Genomic DNA, 15,680 nt, shown 5'->3' with positions numbered 1-15,680 from the left:
GTATGACCTTCACTGGTTGTCTTTCATCGAGGTGTCAGACCCAAGCTCCCTGTGCTGCTCACCTGTGCCAGCTGTTGGCTCCTTGCCTTTCACCACATTCCTTTACTCCCTCCCTCAGACAATTTTCCTTCTGTTCATTCCCTGCCCTTCACATTAGAAGACACTCATGGACGCGTCACATAAAAGCACACAGTGAAGGTCAGCAGCTCCCTGACTTGCTCATCCTAGAAGAGGAAAGGGGTATGCTGGGACTCTTCATGGACCAAACCCCATCATTCCATGACTACAGATTGCCTTGGTGGCATCTACAGCTCATGGCCTTGGCCAGCAAGGCAGTTTTCCAAAGAAAGTAGGAAAGGAGGGAGTGGGAGACCCAGCACAGTTCTGAAATTGAGTGTGCTCCCCCAAAACCTGAACAGGAGCCAAGGCCAGCCCTGCAGCATAAACACACTCTGGCTTGTACAGGAGCTAAACAGCAACATAAGAAGCACCAGGGCTCCTCAGCTGAAGGCTCCCAGCTCCAGTAGCAGGGAGAAAGCTAAACTTGGGCCTTGAACTCCTGTCTCCTAGGCACAGAGGTGAAACTTGAGTGAGGACAGAGAGCTCAGGCCCCAGCAGTGCCAGGAGAGACACAGACTCACCAGAAGTGCTGCTGGTCTTCGATTCCTCTCCTCGCTCTCGTTTCCCACAGCTGTTTTATTTGCCTAGAGCTTTCCTTGTTTGCTCCCGGAGCGGATCCAGGCACTGGGTCTCACCAGGTGTTTCACTGTTTGCCTCCACAGGCTTGGACAACATCCACAAGATCACGTCCCAGGGGCGCTATGAGCTGCGGATCGACATGAGGGACGGCCAGGAAGCGGCCTACGCCTACTACGACAAGTTCTCCGTCGGCGACTCCCGCAGCCTGTACAAGCTGCGAATCGGGGACTACAACGGCACTTCAGGTACAGCCTCGTGGCTGGGAGGGATCTTTGGGAGCCCCGGGGGTCTGAGGCTGTAAAGGAAATCCCAACAGCAAAGCTGACTTGGTTGGAGCAGCAAGACACAAACCCATAGTCCTTTCCGCCTTCCCGCGGTCCATCATGTAAACCAGGCTGATACATCCCAATGAGCGCACAGGGAATTTTCCATTGGGGATTAGAAATTTAATATCAGAGACACTGCTGTTCAAATAACCAGGGCAGTCATCAGAGGTGCCATCCCACTTGGCAGTAACGGCAGCTGGCTATTGATGCCGTGCTGGAGGGTGTATTTATCGCCTTTCCACAGCTATGGAAAAATCTGAAAGCTTCTGCGTCATTTCCTCATGTAGAGGCCAAACAGTGGCCAGTTTTGTAAGGACACTGGCACACCTGCTTGCTTGGTTGATGCAGGAGAGTTAGGCTTTGCCCACCAAAAAACAGTGGGTGCTGGAGGAAGAGCATGGGGGGGGGGGGTTCTTTCCCAAGAAGGGGGAAAGGGGAACAACTGCAGCCCTTTAAGCTGGGATAGACGTGCCCAGCACAAGCCTCCATGACAAAACTTCACCACCATGTACTTCAGCAAGGAACCCCACACCATATCTGAGATGGAGGAATTTTCCTATTCAGTACCTAACAGCAGCCACTGGAAGAGATGCGACAGGAAACTTTCAGGACCACCAGGGAGTGTATTAAGAATGTCTCCTCTAAGGACATCACCCAGTTGTAATAATGACCATATTTCACTTTGGCCTCTCTTTCACCCAAAAGCAGCTCTCTAGTTCCTTAGCCAGGAGGTGAGATGAGATTGGTGTTTGGTGGAATAAGACATCACACACCTTCCCAAAACTTCTTCCCCTTATCCTAAGGGAGAAAAGGTGGCCAAGCATTTTGGTTCATGAATGCTGGATCTCCTTTGGGAGAAAAAAACTCCCTTTGGCTACCAGGAAGAAAGAGGCTGAAAGCATCCTGAAGTGATATAGCAGAGCCAAGCCTCAGGAAATCACAGATGCTAAAATCTGGAATTGAATTAATTTCTGGAACACTCAGATTCAGATCCAAACCCATATAGCAGTTTATCTGACAAAGATAAGCAGCCTCTGAGATTTGCTATGGTCTGCACTGATCCTAAACAGACAGCAGAGGACCTCAGATGAACCAGTTGTGAGCAATTCCAGTTCATGTTATTCCCAGACTGTCAGCTGCTTGAGCCTTTGATTGGCAGGCTACCACATAACCAGAGTATCCTAATTTCCTGGTGTAAAGACCGGATCGCTCAGAATCCATCACCTTCAGTGGCCTCTCTTTCCACAGGGGACTCCCTCACCTATCACCAGGGCCGCCCCTTCTCCACCAAGGACAGGGACAATGACGTGGCCGTGACCAACTGTGCCATGTCCTACAAAGGGGCCTGGTGGTACAAGAACTGCCACCGCACCAACCTCAACGGCAAGTACGGAGAGTCCCGGCACAGCCAGGTAAGGGCAGGGCTGAAACCCTCTGGCATTTCTTCTAGGGGCACGTGACAGCAAGCCTAGCCTGGGGCTGGGGCTGTGTGGTCACTGCACCGGGGTTGGGGGCACTGCTGGGGTGACCCCACACCAGCTGGAGCGAAGGGAGCTGATACTTTGTGCCTCAGAGTGGCTGCCATGGTCATTTCCTGTGGCATCTTGTTGTGTTGCCTTCAAAAAATATACCTACATGAAATTTGATCAGGAGCCTTTGAGCAGCGAATTAAAATAACAATCAAGCCATAGCAGCAGGAGAGTTTCTTGCTTCTGCTGCAGCAAGTTCTACCTTCCGGCTTCTCTACAGCAGTCAACCTTATTTCCTTCCTCTCCCACTCTAGTTTCTTCTTAGGGTCTTTCCTTACCCTCTGCCTTTCTCTCCCTCCTGCCAGGGGATTAACTGGTACCACTGGAAAGGCCATGAGTTCTCCATCCCCTTTGTGGAAATGAAGATGCGACCTTACAACCACCGGAACGTCTCTGGGAGGAAGCGACGGTCCCTACAGCTCTGAGCCAGCTGAACCCCCTCCTGCCTCCCACCACCTGACCTTTTCTGTCATTTGTTTGTATTTTATAATATGAAAAGGGAAAAAAAAAAATTACTACTCGTCTGAGATAGCAACCTGCCCCTCACAAATGCTGGAGGGAACCACGGCACGAGGAGAGGCCGTGGGAAAAGGAAGACCTCATTGCTTTGCATCTGTCCCAGAGAAATACCAAATTTCCAGTCTCCCTAACCCAATACTCTGACCCTTAACATGAGAAGAAAGAGAAAGGAACAGACTTTTTGATATTTTTTTAAAAGACGTAGAAATCCCCAGCAAACCCTGTTAGAATGTTTGTCATAGGGCTTGTGGCAGGAACCTTCCCCACAGGGACCTCGGTGCAGCCATTTCCACCCCAGTCACGGCCAGGGGTGCCCATCCTCTCCCTGCCTTGTGTCCCCTCCTGGCAGGGAGGTCCCAGGCTTCATGCCATCCTGTAGACACAACCCTTCCAGCAGGCAGAGGCCTATCTCTCCCCTGGGGGCAGTCTCTGAACACATGGAGACCAAGCGAGGATGAGCAAACACAAGGCTCACCCCATCCCCAGTTTTCACAGATCCCACCCAGAGGGGCTTGGCAAATACCTGCATATGTAGGCAAACTCCAGAGAGTCCCCAGCTCATGTGTTGGTCCCACCACAGCCAAAGTCATCCTTGTGGACACGGGGTGTAGGGGAACAAGAGCTGCTCCACCAGCCCCAACATGCATTATCCACTCCTCTGAGCTGAATTCATCCCGTTCCAGGTGCACATCAGCCTGGGTTATGCTGAGCTTGAGGCAGAAGAAAGGACTTAAATTAGAAGACTTGGGAGAAAAATCATTCCTTGTGGCCCCAAAGCCGAGGGTCCGTTTCCTCTGCTATTTCTACATTTCTGCCGTGCTCTCTCTCACCGAGGTCATTGGTCCCAAACCAAAGGGTCTCAAGGAGCAGCAACCAAAAGATACCACACAACCCCAGCCCAGGCTGAAGCCAACAGCTGTCACAGCCCAGGTGCTCCTGTTCGTGGACCTCTATGCACACAGGGAATGATGACAACATAGCCAAGGGAAGAGAAGTGCAAGCTGAGGAATTCACATTCCCTTCCTTCTCCTACAGCATCCCTCTTTCTATGCCATCAGAAGAGGGACACAAATCTCAGTGCCTTGGTATCACCATCTCTCTAACAGGGAATCAACTATTTCCCCTCCTGGAAGAAAGGCTTAGTCCTTTCAGATTTTGGAGCACTTCAAGGCCCTTGGAAGAATTGATGAGTTCGCTCTTCCCATCCTTAACTTCTCCTGTATCAAGGAAGATGGACCCTTTGGATAGCTCTGGCTGTGCTCAGTTGTCACTGACACCACCTCCACAGAGCCCAAATGGCCACCACACTCAAGTCACCCCTCTGCTGAGGGCTCTGATCAATGCTGGGCATTGTCACTGGCCTGGTCTGGGAGAGGGGACGCGTCCCCACGTCCAAGGACAATGCAGCTGATCGCTGGGTTGGCAGCCAGGGCAGCATTACAAATGCTGAACACTGCGTTTTCTTTTTATCACACTGAAGCTGCTTTGTCTCAAGAGCATCTTCCAGATGGCAACATAAAGGCATCTTTGCAGTAGCTTATAAATTCAGGCCAGTGTCTCTTTCACGGCCACGCTCCTGGATGTCCTGACGTTACTCACCACGGCTGCAGAGCTGAAGAGGGGCATTAAGTGGGGAGTGCAGCCTCCTCGGCCGTGCCACGTCCTGGCACACGGAGTCACAGCTAACCCCAAGGGCAGGATTAGATACAGGGCCCAGCCCTTCACATGGCCAGCTTACAAGCTGCAGCCTGACCTGGAGAGAGGATGCTGCAGCTCAGCAACATCTCACATGTAAACGAGGCATCTCTTCTTACTTCCCATCAGCATCAAATCGGGCAACAAGTGAAGCAGTTGATGAACAGGTCAGTCAGAGGCTGCAGGTGATGGGATCTCTTGCAGGACATGTCCAGTGTCACAGATGGCAGCATGTCACACATCCTGAGCACCCAGCCCTATTTTAAAGTCCCAAGAGCCAACAAAAAGCAGCAGATGGAACAGATTAAAAACTAAGAAGCCTCTTAGTAGATCGGCAGAGCAATTTTTCCCAACACCATCAAGAATTTATAGGCAAGAAGTGTCCTAAGAAAAGCTGTATGGTGCAGTGGTTATAACTAGGAGCAGGGATTGGCATTCACCACCTGGTTTGGATGGTGCTGTTTATTTACCTACCCAGGTGGAAGGAAAAGACATGAGTGGAAACATCTGCAGCTCACCATTCATAACCAAGCTGAAGGCAAGAAACCGCTCTTCTCAAAAGTATGACTCAAACAGAAAATCAAAGCACGGCAAGCTTTTCCAGGAGGTTCAAAAGGAGATCCTCAAAAAGGCTGATTATTCTCTACACAGGTTTACTGACATATATCTCTCCCTCCTTCCTTGTGTCTGTCATCCCTTTTACAAGTCCTGTAACCAGGATGAGTTGGCCCAGTGGACCCAACTCCATAGCTGAGTATGAAGGACACTCTTGGGGACAATATCCAACCTTCCAATGCCATTATATGAAAGTGCTGGTCCCTGACCTCACACATGATTCCAGGGTGTTGTCTTTCCATTGTCTTGGTGAAACACAGTTGCTAAAATCTTTTAAAGGAAAGACTTCGACAGGTCATGGTTTTCTCCTGGTGATAACCCCACCCAAGCCCAGGCACACAATCAGCAACAACAACCCGGTCATTTGGGCCATTGTCCCTTGTTCACACTGCCCACAAACAAGATACAGTTTTCCAGAAATTCATTTTTCTTCACTACCTGATGAATTTTTTTTTTCTTTTTGGACAAAGCTCTGACAGCAATTTCAAACAGATTTGTGCTGTGTTGATGCTGCAGAAGGGCAGGTGATTAACTACAGTTTCTCCTCACCCTCCATCACTCTTTCTATGAATTCGTTGTCCAGCCAGACAAGTCTGGCCCTGAAATTCCCAGAAACCAAGCCTGGATTCTGTGCAGTGCTCATCTGGACAGACCTTGGCTCCAGCACAAGAACCATCAACAGGCTCTGGTGGTTCTGCTGTTCCATCCTGGGCTCGGGTGGCCCAGGCTTGTCCCAGAGCCCACAAAGGAACCCAAGCCCCTCAATCCACTGCGAGATGCCACCTCACATAACAGGATTCCCATCTCTTGCCCAGTTTTCATTTCCCTCTGTTTCCCAGCCCACCTTCCCAACGCACACTGCACTAAAACATAACCAAAGAAAAAAAAGAAATGTCCTGAAAGGAAAAGCTGCTTTTAGCAAAGTGATCCTCAAGACAGCAATTTATAAACTAATAGTTTTGAGGAGAGAGGTCAGGCTTTCCCCAAGGTTAGGTAGGTTTTGGCAGGAGGATACTGGAAGAGCATCCACACAAAGGTTGGGGAGAAGCCTTTGCTTCTACTCCTTATCTTTGCAGTACTTTACTGTGGACATCTCAAAGTGTAGTACCAGATTAAATGCACCCTTGCTCCAACCTCTTCCCTCCTTCCCAAAGTGACGCTTACCCCAGGTGAAGTGCCAGGGTGTGGAAAGCACAGCTCATGCCACCTTCATCCCCAGTGGTGTGGCAGGTGAGGGCTCAGCCAATGGTGTCCCCGTGCCCACAACAGGCTCAGAGTGACCTGTCAAAATACAGCAGGAGCCAAAATACCTGCCTGGTGCATCACCACACCAGCACATGCCTTCATCCCAACCCAGAGCTGCCCTCCTGGTATGTCCCCACCACTGCACCTTGGGGTGACCACACACCCCCTGCCTGCCCCAGAAACACCCACAAGTTTTGACTTTACCAGACACTGCCAGCAAAGAGCTCTCACCCCATAAAAACCCCTTTAATTCATGCTTACAGCTGCTAACAAAGGGCTCTGTCCTGGGGCCAAGCAAGAAGCCCATCCCTGTTTCTGCAAACCAAGCACCCTGGGATGGCCTTAAATACAACAGAGCCCTCTGGGAACCACCAGCACTCTCCAGGGTCACCTTCCCCCTTCCTTATTAAACCCTGATGGTGGTGGCAGCTCCTTGCCCCTTCCAGAGGGGAGGTTGGGGGGAAGGGGAAGGGAAAGGCCATTCCCTGGGGAGACCCTGATGCCCAGACCCACCTTAATACCCTACCTGCAGCTCTCCAGATGTCAGTGGCTTCTCAGAAAGAGGGGGACACAAAGACCTAAACAAACAAACAAACAAACAAGCAGCCCCCTGTGTTACCCTGGAAATGCATTTAATATATTAAAAAAAAAAAATTAAAACCATAAATACGGAGGGAGAACGGAGGCAACGAACTGCCTTGGACAGGTTCTGCTGAACTTAAACACAAACCAATGCAACCAAATGAGGGGGAAGAGGAAAGCAAAGAAATGCAGAAATAAAATAAATAATATAAATAAATAATATATTAAACAACCCTCCCCAGCCTGTAATGAGAACGTAGCTCGGAGAATGGGATCGACGCTTGTTAACCATTGTTAACTAGTATTTTTAGTCCTGACCGCTCTTAGGCTATGTATAGTTCCTTTTTTTAATGCATTTTCTATACATTAATAAAAGATACTGAAGGAGTGAGCCGTGTGCCTGTCCAGGAGTGGGGTGGGAACGGGGCCCTGGGACATCCAAGCCCAGCAGCACCACAGCCCTGACCTCATGCCATGCATGTCCTGTCCCTAATCCTTGGTTATCCCATGGTAGAAGGAGTGTGGGGGGCTTGTTAGCACAGATTCCCCTTGGAACCTGGAGGAACACAGCAGCTGAGACACCAAGCACGTGCAGTGGGATAAAAAAAACAGAGGAAGTTTTGGGGCAGCCCAACTTTGGCATCTCCATCCTCAGAGGTGCTCAAGACCAGGCTGGAGAAAGTCCTGAGCAACCCCATCCGACCCCAGGGCTGTCTTGGGCAGAAGGGAAGACCAGAGACTCCCATGTCCCCCCTGCCCCAACTATCCTGTTAAAATAAATAGCAATAAAGTGACCATAAAGTCAGGTCAGCGCAGCCAGTCCGTTAACCCCAGGAAGGCAGGGAGCTGCACTTTGGCCTCAGCCCAGCACGAGATGTTTTAGTAATAATTTTAGCTGCTCCCACAAGCTGGAGAGGCTCTTGGCTCTGCAGTTTCCAGCCAGAGAAAGCAATGCCGTGGTATGAATGCTCAGGAGCAGAGAGAAACAACCCTGAAATCTTCAGTCAAAGCCATTCTCCCAGTTTAAACAGCAATCTATTCCCAACCTGATGGAAACCCCACCAAAAAAACAGATTGGAAGGCTAGTTCCAGAGGAGCATGATCCCAGTGGAAAGCAAAAAAAAAAAAAACAAACCAAACAAACAAAAAACTCGCTGGGACAAGTATGACTTCCAGAAGATTTTGAAACCCTCATTTCACACACAGACTTTATTTAAACCTCCTCATCTTCGGTTTTCTTGTTTGACACGTAGCCAGACAGGATGAGAGAGCCTGAAAGAAGCTCTTCCGCCAGAGCACTTCGATATTTTCTAAATTTAATTTCCGAGAGACAAAACAGGGCAGTTTGCTCTGCAGCAGCTTCTCAACTTCTCTTTCTCGGCCCGATTTGCGGGACACAAGAAAGGGAAGTTGTGAGCGTGGGGATGCCCCACGGCGGTCACGACCCTTGGAACACCCAAAGCCAAGCCTGATGGACTCAGACTCAGCTATCTGCATTAAATGAAACTTCTTTGTGTCTGAAGGGAGGCAATGCCGTGGGAGACCCTTCAGGCAAGCCCAGGTGGCTCTCCCTGGTGGGTGGAGGAGCTGAGGGGATGGAGATGGATTTGGGATGGGGAGGAAGGGTTACCTGCACCAGTACCTGTCATCCCAGTCTGGCCAAACTTGGCCAAGCAGTTGGCCTGGCTCAGTGGGTTTCATTTATGGTTCCTTAGAGGAGAGCAGCACCCTCCACTGTACCCCCCCATTGAGCACGGCTGGGGCCATGTGAGCACCCCAAAAACACCTCACCTGGGGGACACACAGTCCTCCCATTGCAATAACCAATCTCAAGAGGTGGGCACATGTCACTCAGAGGTTGGCTCCCAGAGAAGGCAGGTGCATGGGGAGCCACAGCGTCCCTCTGGACCATAACCCACCTCCCAAAATCAGTCACAGACCATCTCTGTGTTTCAGATGGGATAAGAAGGGGGTGAGGGCTGGCACAAGCCCTTTCCTAAGCACCCTGAGTTTTCCTTTAGCCAGGGGGGTGTTTTGCTCCCTACACTGACCCCTGGGGAGCTCCTGCCCCATCACAGGTGCCCTCCTGGCTCCAGCCCCCTCTGCCCTTGCACAGCTCAAAGCCATATCTAGACACATGCAGTACCACCCGTGGTGGGATCTCACATTTCCAGGCTCTCCAAGGAGCATGCCTTCCCAGGCACACCACACTCCCCCACGGGCACTTCCAGCCCCGCAGAGCATCGTAGCCCCCCCCCCATCTGCACTTTATACAGAGAAATGTTTCATCACAGCCCTCTTACAAAGTCCCCTTCTTGCATGAGCGATGCTCGGGAACTTTGTTCCACCAGCAAACATCAGGAGGGTGTACAAAGGTCCTCAGCAAGGACCTTGGGCATCCATCCCAAACCCAGAGAGCCCGAGCAACACATTCCCAGCAACACACCCTGCAACCTCAGCCCCAAAAACCCTGAGGGAAACACTCAACCAGGAGCACAGGGGGAGGAGGGGCAATGCCTGCAGGAGCAAGGCTGGAGCAGGTCGATGAAGGGGCAGCCTTGTGCCACGAATTCACAGTTGCTTTATGCCCTGTGGGATGGGATTTTTATAGCACCATCTTTAACATTCTCAGATTTTAATTCCCCCTCGTAAGACTGGATGTGTTTATCATCCCTTTAAAATCCTCATTCCCGTTTTTTATATTTTTAACTCCTGGGGCTACGAGCTTTAAAGCTTAGTTATGTAGAGTGTAAAAAAAAGTTATGAATTATCTCTTTTAATCAAATCTAAATGTGGGGCTTTTAAATTTCATTGATTTGTCTCCCAACCCTGGGGTGAGGAGTGCTGTGAGTAGCAGCCCACAGGTTTATCATCCCCCTTCCCTGCACTACAGCCAGCAGTTTTTCTGCTTCCAACTTGTTTCAACAAGCATAGAATCAATCCTAGAGTGGGATTGGGAAGGACCTTCAAATACCATCTAGTTTCAACCCCCTGCCTGTGGCAGGGACACCTCCCACTAGCCCAGGCTGCTCAGAGATCCATCTAACCTGGCCTTGGACATTTCCATGGATGGGGCAGCCACAGCTTCTCTGGGCAACCTGTGCCAGGGCCTCCCCACCCTCACAGGGAACAATTTCCTCCCAATATCCAATCCAAACCTGCCTTCTGTCAGTGTGAAGCCATTTCCCCTTGTCCTGTCATTCCAGGCCCTTGTCCAAAGTCCCTCTCCAGCTCTCCTAAGAGCTCCTTTAGGCACTGGAAGGCTGCTAAAATATCCTCATCAAATACATCATATTTGAGACAAGATGCTGGCTGTGATTAGGGACATCTTGACAGCAGCACTTCTCTCCCTCCCAGTGTTTTGGGTTGCTCTTTTGGGCTGTCAGCAGGGATGTCAAGGTTTGCAGCCCTCCCACAGCAGGCTTATTCCCAGCAGCATGGCTAATCCTCCTGCTCCCAGCCAGGTTATCCCCAGGCACTGCTCCTCAGCAGGGCAGAGCACACCAGGATGTGGTGGGAGCACGAGCTGCCTCTGTTCACCACAACACACACCCCTGTCCTCACGCTGTCCCCTGCATTTGGTGACATCACAGCAAAAGAGGGGGCTGAAGGAAGTAACTCTGCTAACGGTTACGAGAAAAATCTTCCCTAAAAGCGAGAGAAGGAGGGGGATGAAGTGGGAAATCCTCCCTGCAAGAATTTCAGGAGCAGGTGTTGGAAGCAGGCAGTTGGGAGAGGAGCAGCAGAGGGGATGGGGCTGGAGGAGCAGCACAGCAGCATTGTCCCCCTGCTCCTGGGCACAGGCTCTGTCCCTCCTCCTGATCCCACGGCCCCTTGCTGCACTCCAGTCATGCCAAAACTAGCCAAAATCCACCTGCTTACCCCTTGTATCGGTTCCTCAGCCTCAACCCAAGGCTGCCTCTCCCCCTTCCTGAGGGGGACTTTGCCCCTCCAAATACAGGAACCGTCTCTCCCTCACAGAGGGGCAGAAAGAGGCCAAACAACCCCAGGAGAAAGGCCTTGGGTGTTTTTTTCCCCTCTTTCACCCACCACGATTTGCATTTCGCTCTCGGTTCCCTCCTGGGGGGGTGGGAGAGGGCCCACCAAGCCCAGACACCCAGCTGCATCCTCCCCACACAGCCCCTGGTAGCAAACAAGATGAGGAGCAGGAAGGCTTTGAACTGTGAAGGGCAAAGGTCAAAGAGTGCCATTCCCAGGCAGGAGCGAAGCCCCAAGGGCAGCACAGAACATCCCACCTGCTCCAATGCCACCAGCCAAAACCCTCATGTGTTCCTGAGCCGAGGGACATCAGCTCACCACAGCTCTCTGGGAACAGCTTCCCCCATGGAAGTGGCTTATGGAGGAGAACAGATAATGAAAATAATCAAAATGCTACTAATAATTTGGCAGTTGCTTATTATTTCAGAGCAGGATTGGCTCTCTCTGCCTGGCTCAGCTGGGCTCAGGGGGAAGCTGGCACCAAGGGGCAGCCACTGATCGCTCCTCAGCACCAGGAGGCTGAGCCTAAGGAAGGACTGTGCCAGAGGGGACAGCTGGCACAACTGGTTTTTCACCTAAAAATCAACCTGGGCAGAGCAGATCTGACACTCATCTAACGTGGGACACCCCTAGGAGCGGCTGCTCCAGGGCATGAGCCACCACTTCCCACGACTGGGCACACACGCTGGTCCCTTGGGGGCACCGGGTTGTGCCCGAGCATCACTCCCTCCTGTGCCTTTGGTTCACACCTTCCACAAAATCCAGCCCCTGGAAGCTGCTGGTGACCCCAATTCCACGCTGAGGAAAGGAGCACCCCCGTTCACCAATGGGTTTTTCCTCCCCCGGCCCTCACGTAGCTGATCCTTGAGCTGTTCCCGAACGGGAAGGCACCACGTCACGCTGCCGGGACTCGCCCATGCCTGGCGCTTTCCCCACCTCCTGCCTGGGGTGTCTCCTCTCCCCCTCGCCTGCCACCAGCGCTGCCCGTAGGATTTCCTCAGGAAGGAGTTCCTGAAGGCTCACACACACAGAACAATCGGCTCTAAGCCAACACAAAGCCCCATCACTCTCCTCCCGAACACCAAAACGTGCCCTGAGCAGACACGGACCCTCCTCCTGCTCACCCCCTCGCAGATCCCTGTACCCCAACCTCCTTAACACAAGTGTCAAACAGGATTTGAGGAGGCACCTGAGGATCCCATCTCGCCCCCCACCCCAGCATTCCTCTCCCCTAGGGAGGGGTGATTCCACGGATCCAGACACACCTCAGCAAGCCCAGCTACAAAGCCTCCCAGACGATGGGTGGGGAAGAGGCACCCCAAAAACTCACCAGTTTTGGGGCATTTCCCCTAAGAGCAGCATTTCTCCACATCACTCCTTACATGGCACCGAGCCTCAACACTTAAGTGCAGCCCCAAAATAGCCCAAGGTGGGACCCAGGTGGGACTGGGACACCTGAGCCCAACCCATCCCCAGAGCTCCCCCCTTCTCAGAGGGGACAGAGCCCACCAGGCACCAACTGAGGGAGAGGAGAGGATGAAGCAGCAGTCCCCAAAATATTCCCCTCCAAGGGTTACCATCCCACTGCATCCCTTCCCATCCCTTCTCCCCATTCTCCTCCAAAGCCAGAAAACCCATTGCTGCTGCTAAAGTAAATACCAAGAGCTGCTATTTTTATCCAGCCCACGACCAGGCGTGTGTTATTTTTGGTGTTTAAACTGCAGGCTTTTTTTGTGGGAGGGGGAGAGGGAGGGGAAAAGGCAGAAGCATAGGGGAAAAATGAGAGGAATGTTTCTCCGGGAGCAGAGTTTTCCATTGCTTACTTTAAGCCAGACTGGTGTCTGCAAACAGAAATCACGAGCGGAGGAAGCAGCTGGGAAGAAAGGTGTGATCATGTCTGCAGTCACTTTGCTTCTCCTCCCATCCCACCATGCCGAGAAAAGCCCAAATAAACTGGCCCTGGGTACCAGCTGGGTGTTTTCAAGGCAGGAATGAAGCTCCCAGCTGTGTAATGGGGAAAACTGGTAAATAAATCAGCTGAATCCAATGAAACAAGCGGGAAGCAAGAGAGTGTTTCTATTTTCAGTGCAAAATGAGTAGTGTTTTCCAAATTAAATTAGGGGTTGAGGGAACTTGAGAGGAAATGGAAATTATCAGGGGGGCTTTTCAGTATGGAAAGGGCTTTGATCTCACATGGAAATAAGGAGTTGGGGAAGGATGGATGGAAAATGGGCTGGAGGTGAGATTTGATTGTCGGCTGGTCCCACGCCTGGGCTCAGACCGACAGCCCATGATGTGACAGGAGCTGGCCTGGCATGGGCTCACTGAGTTCCTGTGCTTGAGGGGCACCAGCAAGCAGGGAGACGCATAATCAGGAGCTGCGGTGATTCATCAGCGCCTGAGTCATGGCTTCCTCCCGCCCAGTGAAGTTTCTGAGAAACAAAGCACTATTCCTTGGAGCCCAGATATGCTGCATGCCAAACAAAACCAGGAGGTGGCAGGTTCAAAAATCCCCCCAAAAACGTACCTTTTATCCACTCCATGTGGGAAGGAGCCGTGGAACTCCTCGCTGCAGGAGACATCCGCAAGGTCAAGCATCAAACAGTGTTTAGATTCGTTCAAAGCATCTCCTGTGGACCACTGTGGGATCATAGAACAGTTTGGGTTGGAAGGGACCTTTAGAGGTCAGTTATGGGGAAGAGCATGCTGGATTAGACAGTGGCCTGACTGATGATATTTGTTTATTCTTGCATTAATTCTGTGTTTCTTAAAGTCTACCCAGTGCTTCCCAACTCGGCTTAATGGTATCACTACCCTTGATGGCATCAAGACTCTCCTCTACAGGCAGCAGCATCCCAAGACACCAGCACTGTCAGTGCCTACCACCTCTGCCACGTCACCACAATGCTCCTGCCTGAAGCCAAGAGGCTGCTGAAGCACCAGGCTCAGAGGGGCCCCCAAAAATCCGGGGAAGGTGCCCAGACCGGCAGCTCCTCCCTCGGTGAGGCCCCTGCCAAATTAAATTAGTGACAAGAAAGCTGGAGCCCCAGCAGGGCTGTTTGCCCAGGGAACAAAGCAAATCTCCCAGGCACTGGGGACAGACAAGGCTTTCAACCCCCAAGCCCAGGGATGGGCACCCCGAGCCTGCTGTTTCCAGCCATGCTCGCCCTTGGAGAGCTCTGATAATAAATATTTCCAGGTGATCCTACAAGGGGGGGTTCAGAGGTGATATTATCCTATCTGGTGCTGTACAGGGGCCAGGTGTCCCTCTGTCAGCACCCAGGTGGCTCCTGGATGCTCCGGGAAGGTGGTTTGAATAGGAGGATTTGGTAGCTGCAAATGAGGGAGTGGCTGCAGCTCAGTGAGGGGAAAGAGGTGGGATGGGGTGAGATGTGGCAGGGAGAGACAGGATGGGGTGAGCTGGGGTGCAGTGAGGTGGGATAGGGTGAGGGGACAGGATGGGGTGAGCCAGAGAGAGGTAAGCTGGGATGCAATGAGCCACAAACAAGATGCAAAGCCCAGGGATCTTCATTCTGAAACATCAAACCAAGGGAAAAGTTCATGGCGTTAACAATCAGGAGTTCTTTAGGGAAAAAGGGTTTAGTGCTTCCCACAGGACACAAATGCTCTCCCAAAGGCCACAAGGAGGCACTTAGCACAAGCTGTAGCCTACAGTGTGTGTTTCTGGGGGTCTCTCACCCCTCTGGCCCCAACAGGAGGATAAAGGCAGCAGGTGGGAGGGCAGCAAGGGCTGGCAGACAACTTGCCTCCATTCCTCCACCCTCTTGTCTGTCCCTTTTCCCTCCTATTCCCACCACAGCATTGGTCCTGGTGCTGCCAAGGCCCAGCACTGGGAACATGGGGCTGTTTTCCAGCAGCCTCGAAGGGTCAAGCAGCCCTGACGAGTCGGCGCCAAGGCTGAGGCGGAAAAGCAAAGCTGCCGGCTCTGGAGCATGAAGGAGGGCAAGGAGGGCAAGTGTGGGGGGTTTTGCAATCCAAAAGGATTCGAGCCAACCAGAAAAATTCCAGTAAAATATTTTTCTAGTCGCAGCTTGCCCAGCTGCCAGCACTACAACGCTGCACGGAGGCTGCTCAGCCCCGGACTGGAGAGCAGATGGGATCTGGTGATTCCTGGATATCCCTGAGGTGGAGATAAAAAAGAAATGAGATGGAGAGAAGGCAGCAAGTGAAGGGTGGGGGTAGAAATCCAAATGGAACCAGGATCACAGTTTAAAGATATTGAATCATAGAATCACTTAGGTTGGAAAAGCCCTCTGAGATCATCGAGTCTAACCCTCAACCCAGCACTGCCAAGGCCACCACTGACCCCCTGCCTGGGCTGAAACATCCTTCATTATCCATGGGTGCACAGCACCCACAGTGCTGCTGGGTGTAGGGGCAGCCTCCAGGGTGTCCCCTCCCATGGGGATGCTTCACCACCTCCTGCTTGGCTGCAGTGTCCCCTTTCCAG

At 51.9% G+C, this 15,680-nt stretch overlaps 1 protein-coding gene and 1 long non-coding RNA gene across 2 annotated transcripts in view; one reads left to right on the top strand and one right to left on the bottom strand.

The window, feature by feature from the left end:
- TNR (tenascin R) overlaps nucleotides 1-5,428 on the top strand; it is a 30,623-nt gene extending 25,195 nt beyond the window's left edge. Inside the window, exons 19-21 of the mRNA XM_027892885.1 lie at nucleotides 783-944; nucleotides 2,274-2,437; nucleotides 2,860-5,428. Of these exons, the coding sequence (XP_027748686.1) occupies nucleotides 783-944; nucleotides 2,274-2,437; nucleotides 2,860-2,979 (446 nt within the window). The 3' untranslated portion in view covers nucleotides 2,980-5,428. The remainder of the gene's footprint in view (nucleotides 1-782; nucleotides 945-2,273; nucleotides 2,438-2,859) is intronic.
- LOC114061931 lies at nucleotides 7-6,661 on the bottom strand. The gene is made up of 4 exons (XR_003572259.1): nucleotides 6,548-6,661; nucleotides 3,597-3,783; nucleotides 642-826; nucleotides 7-224 (listed from the first exon to the last, which is right to left on the bottom strand). It is a non-coding gene; the product is annotated as an uncharacterized LOC114061931 (long non-coding RNA).
- Nucleotides 6,662-15,680: the final 9,019 nt, after the last annotated feature.

This window comes from Empidonax traillii, unplaced genomic scaffold, assembly GCF_003031625.1.
Source record: "Empidonax traillii isolate 1590-97213 ecotype Southwest subspecies unplaced genomic scaffold, ASM303162v1 scaffold372:size565953, whole genome shotgun sequence".
Lineage (NCBI taxonomy): Eukaryota > Metazoa > Chordata > Aves > Passeriformes > Tyrannidae > Empidonax > Empidonax traillii.
Note: the sequence above shows the minus strand (reverse complement) of the source record. Positions and strands in the feature narration are given on the sequence as shown.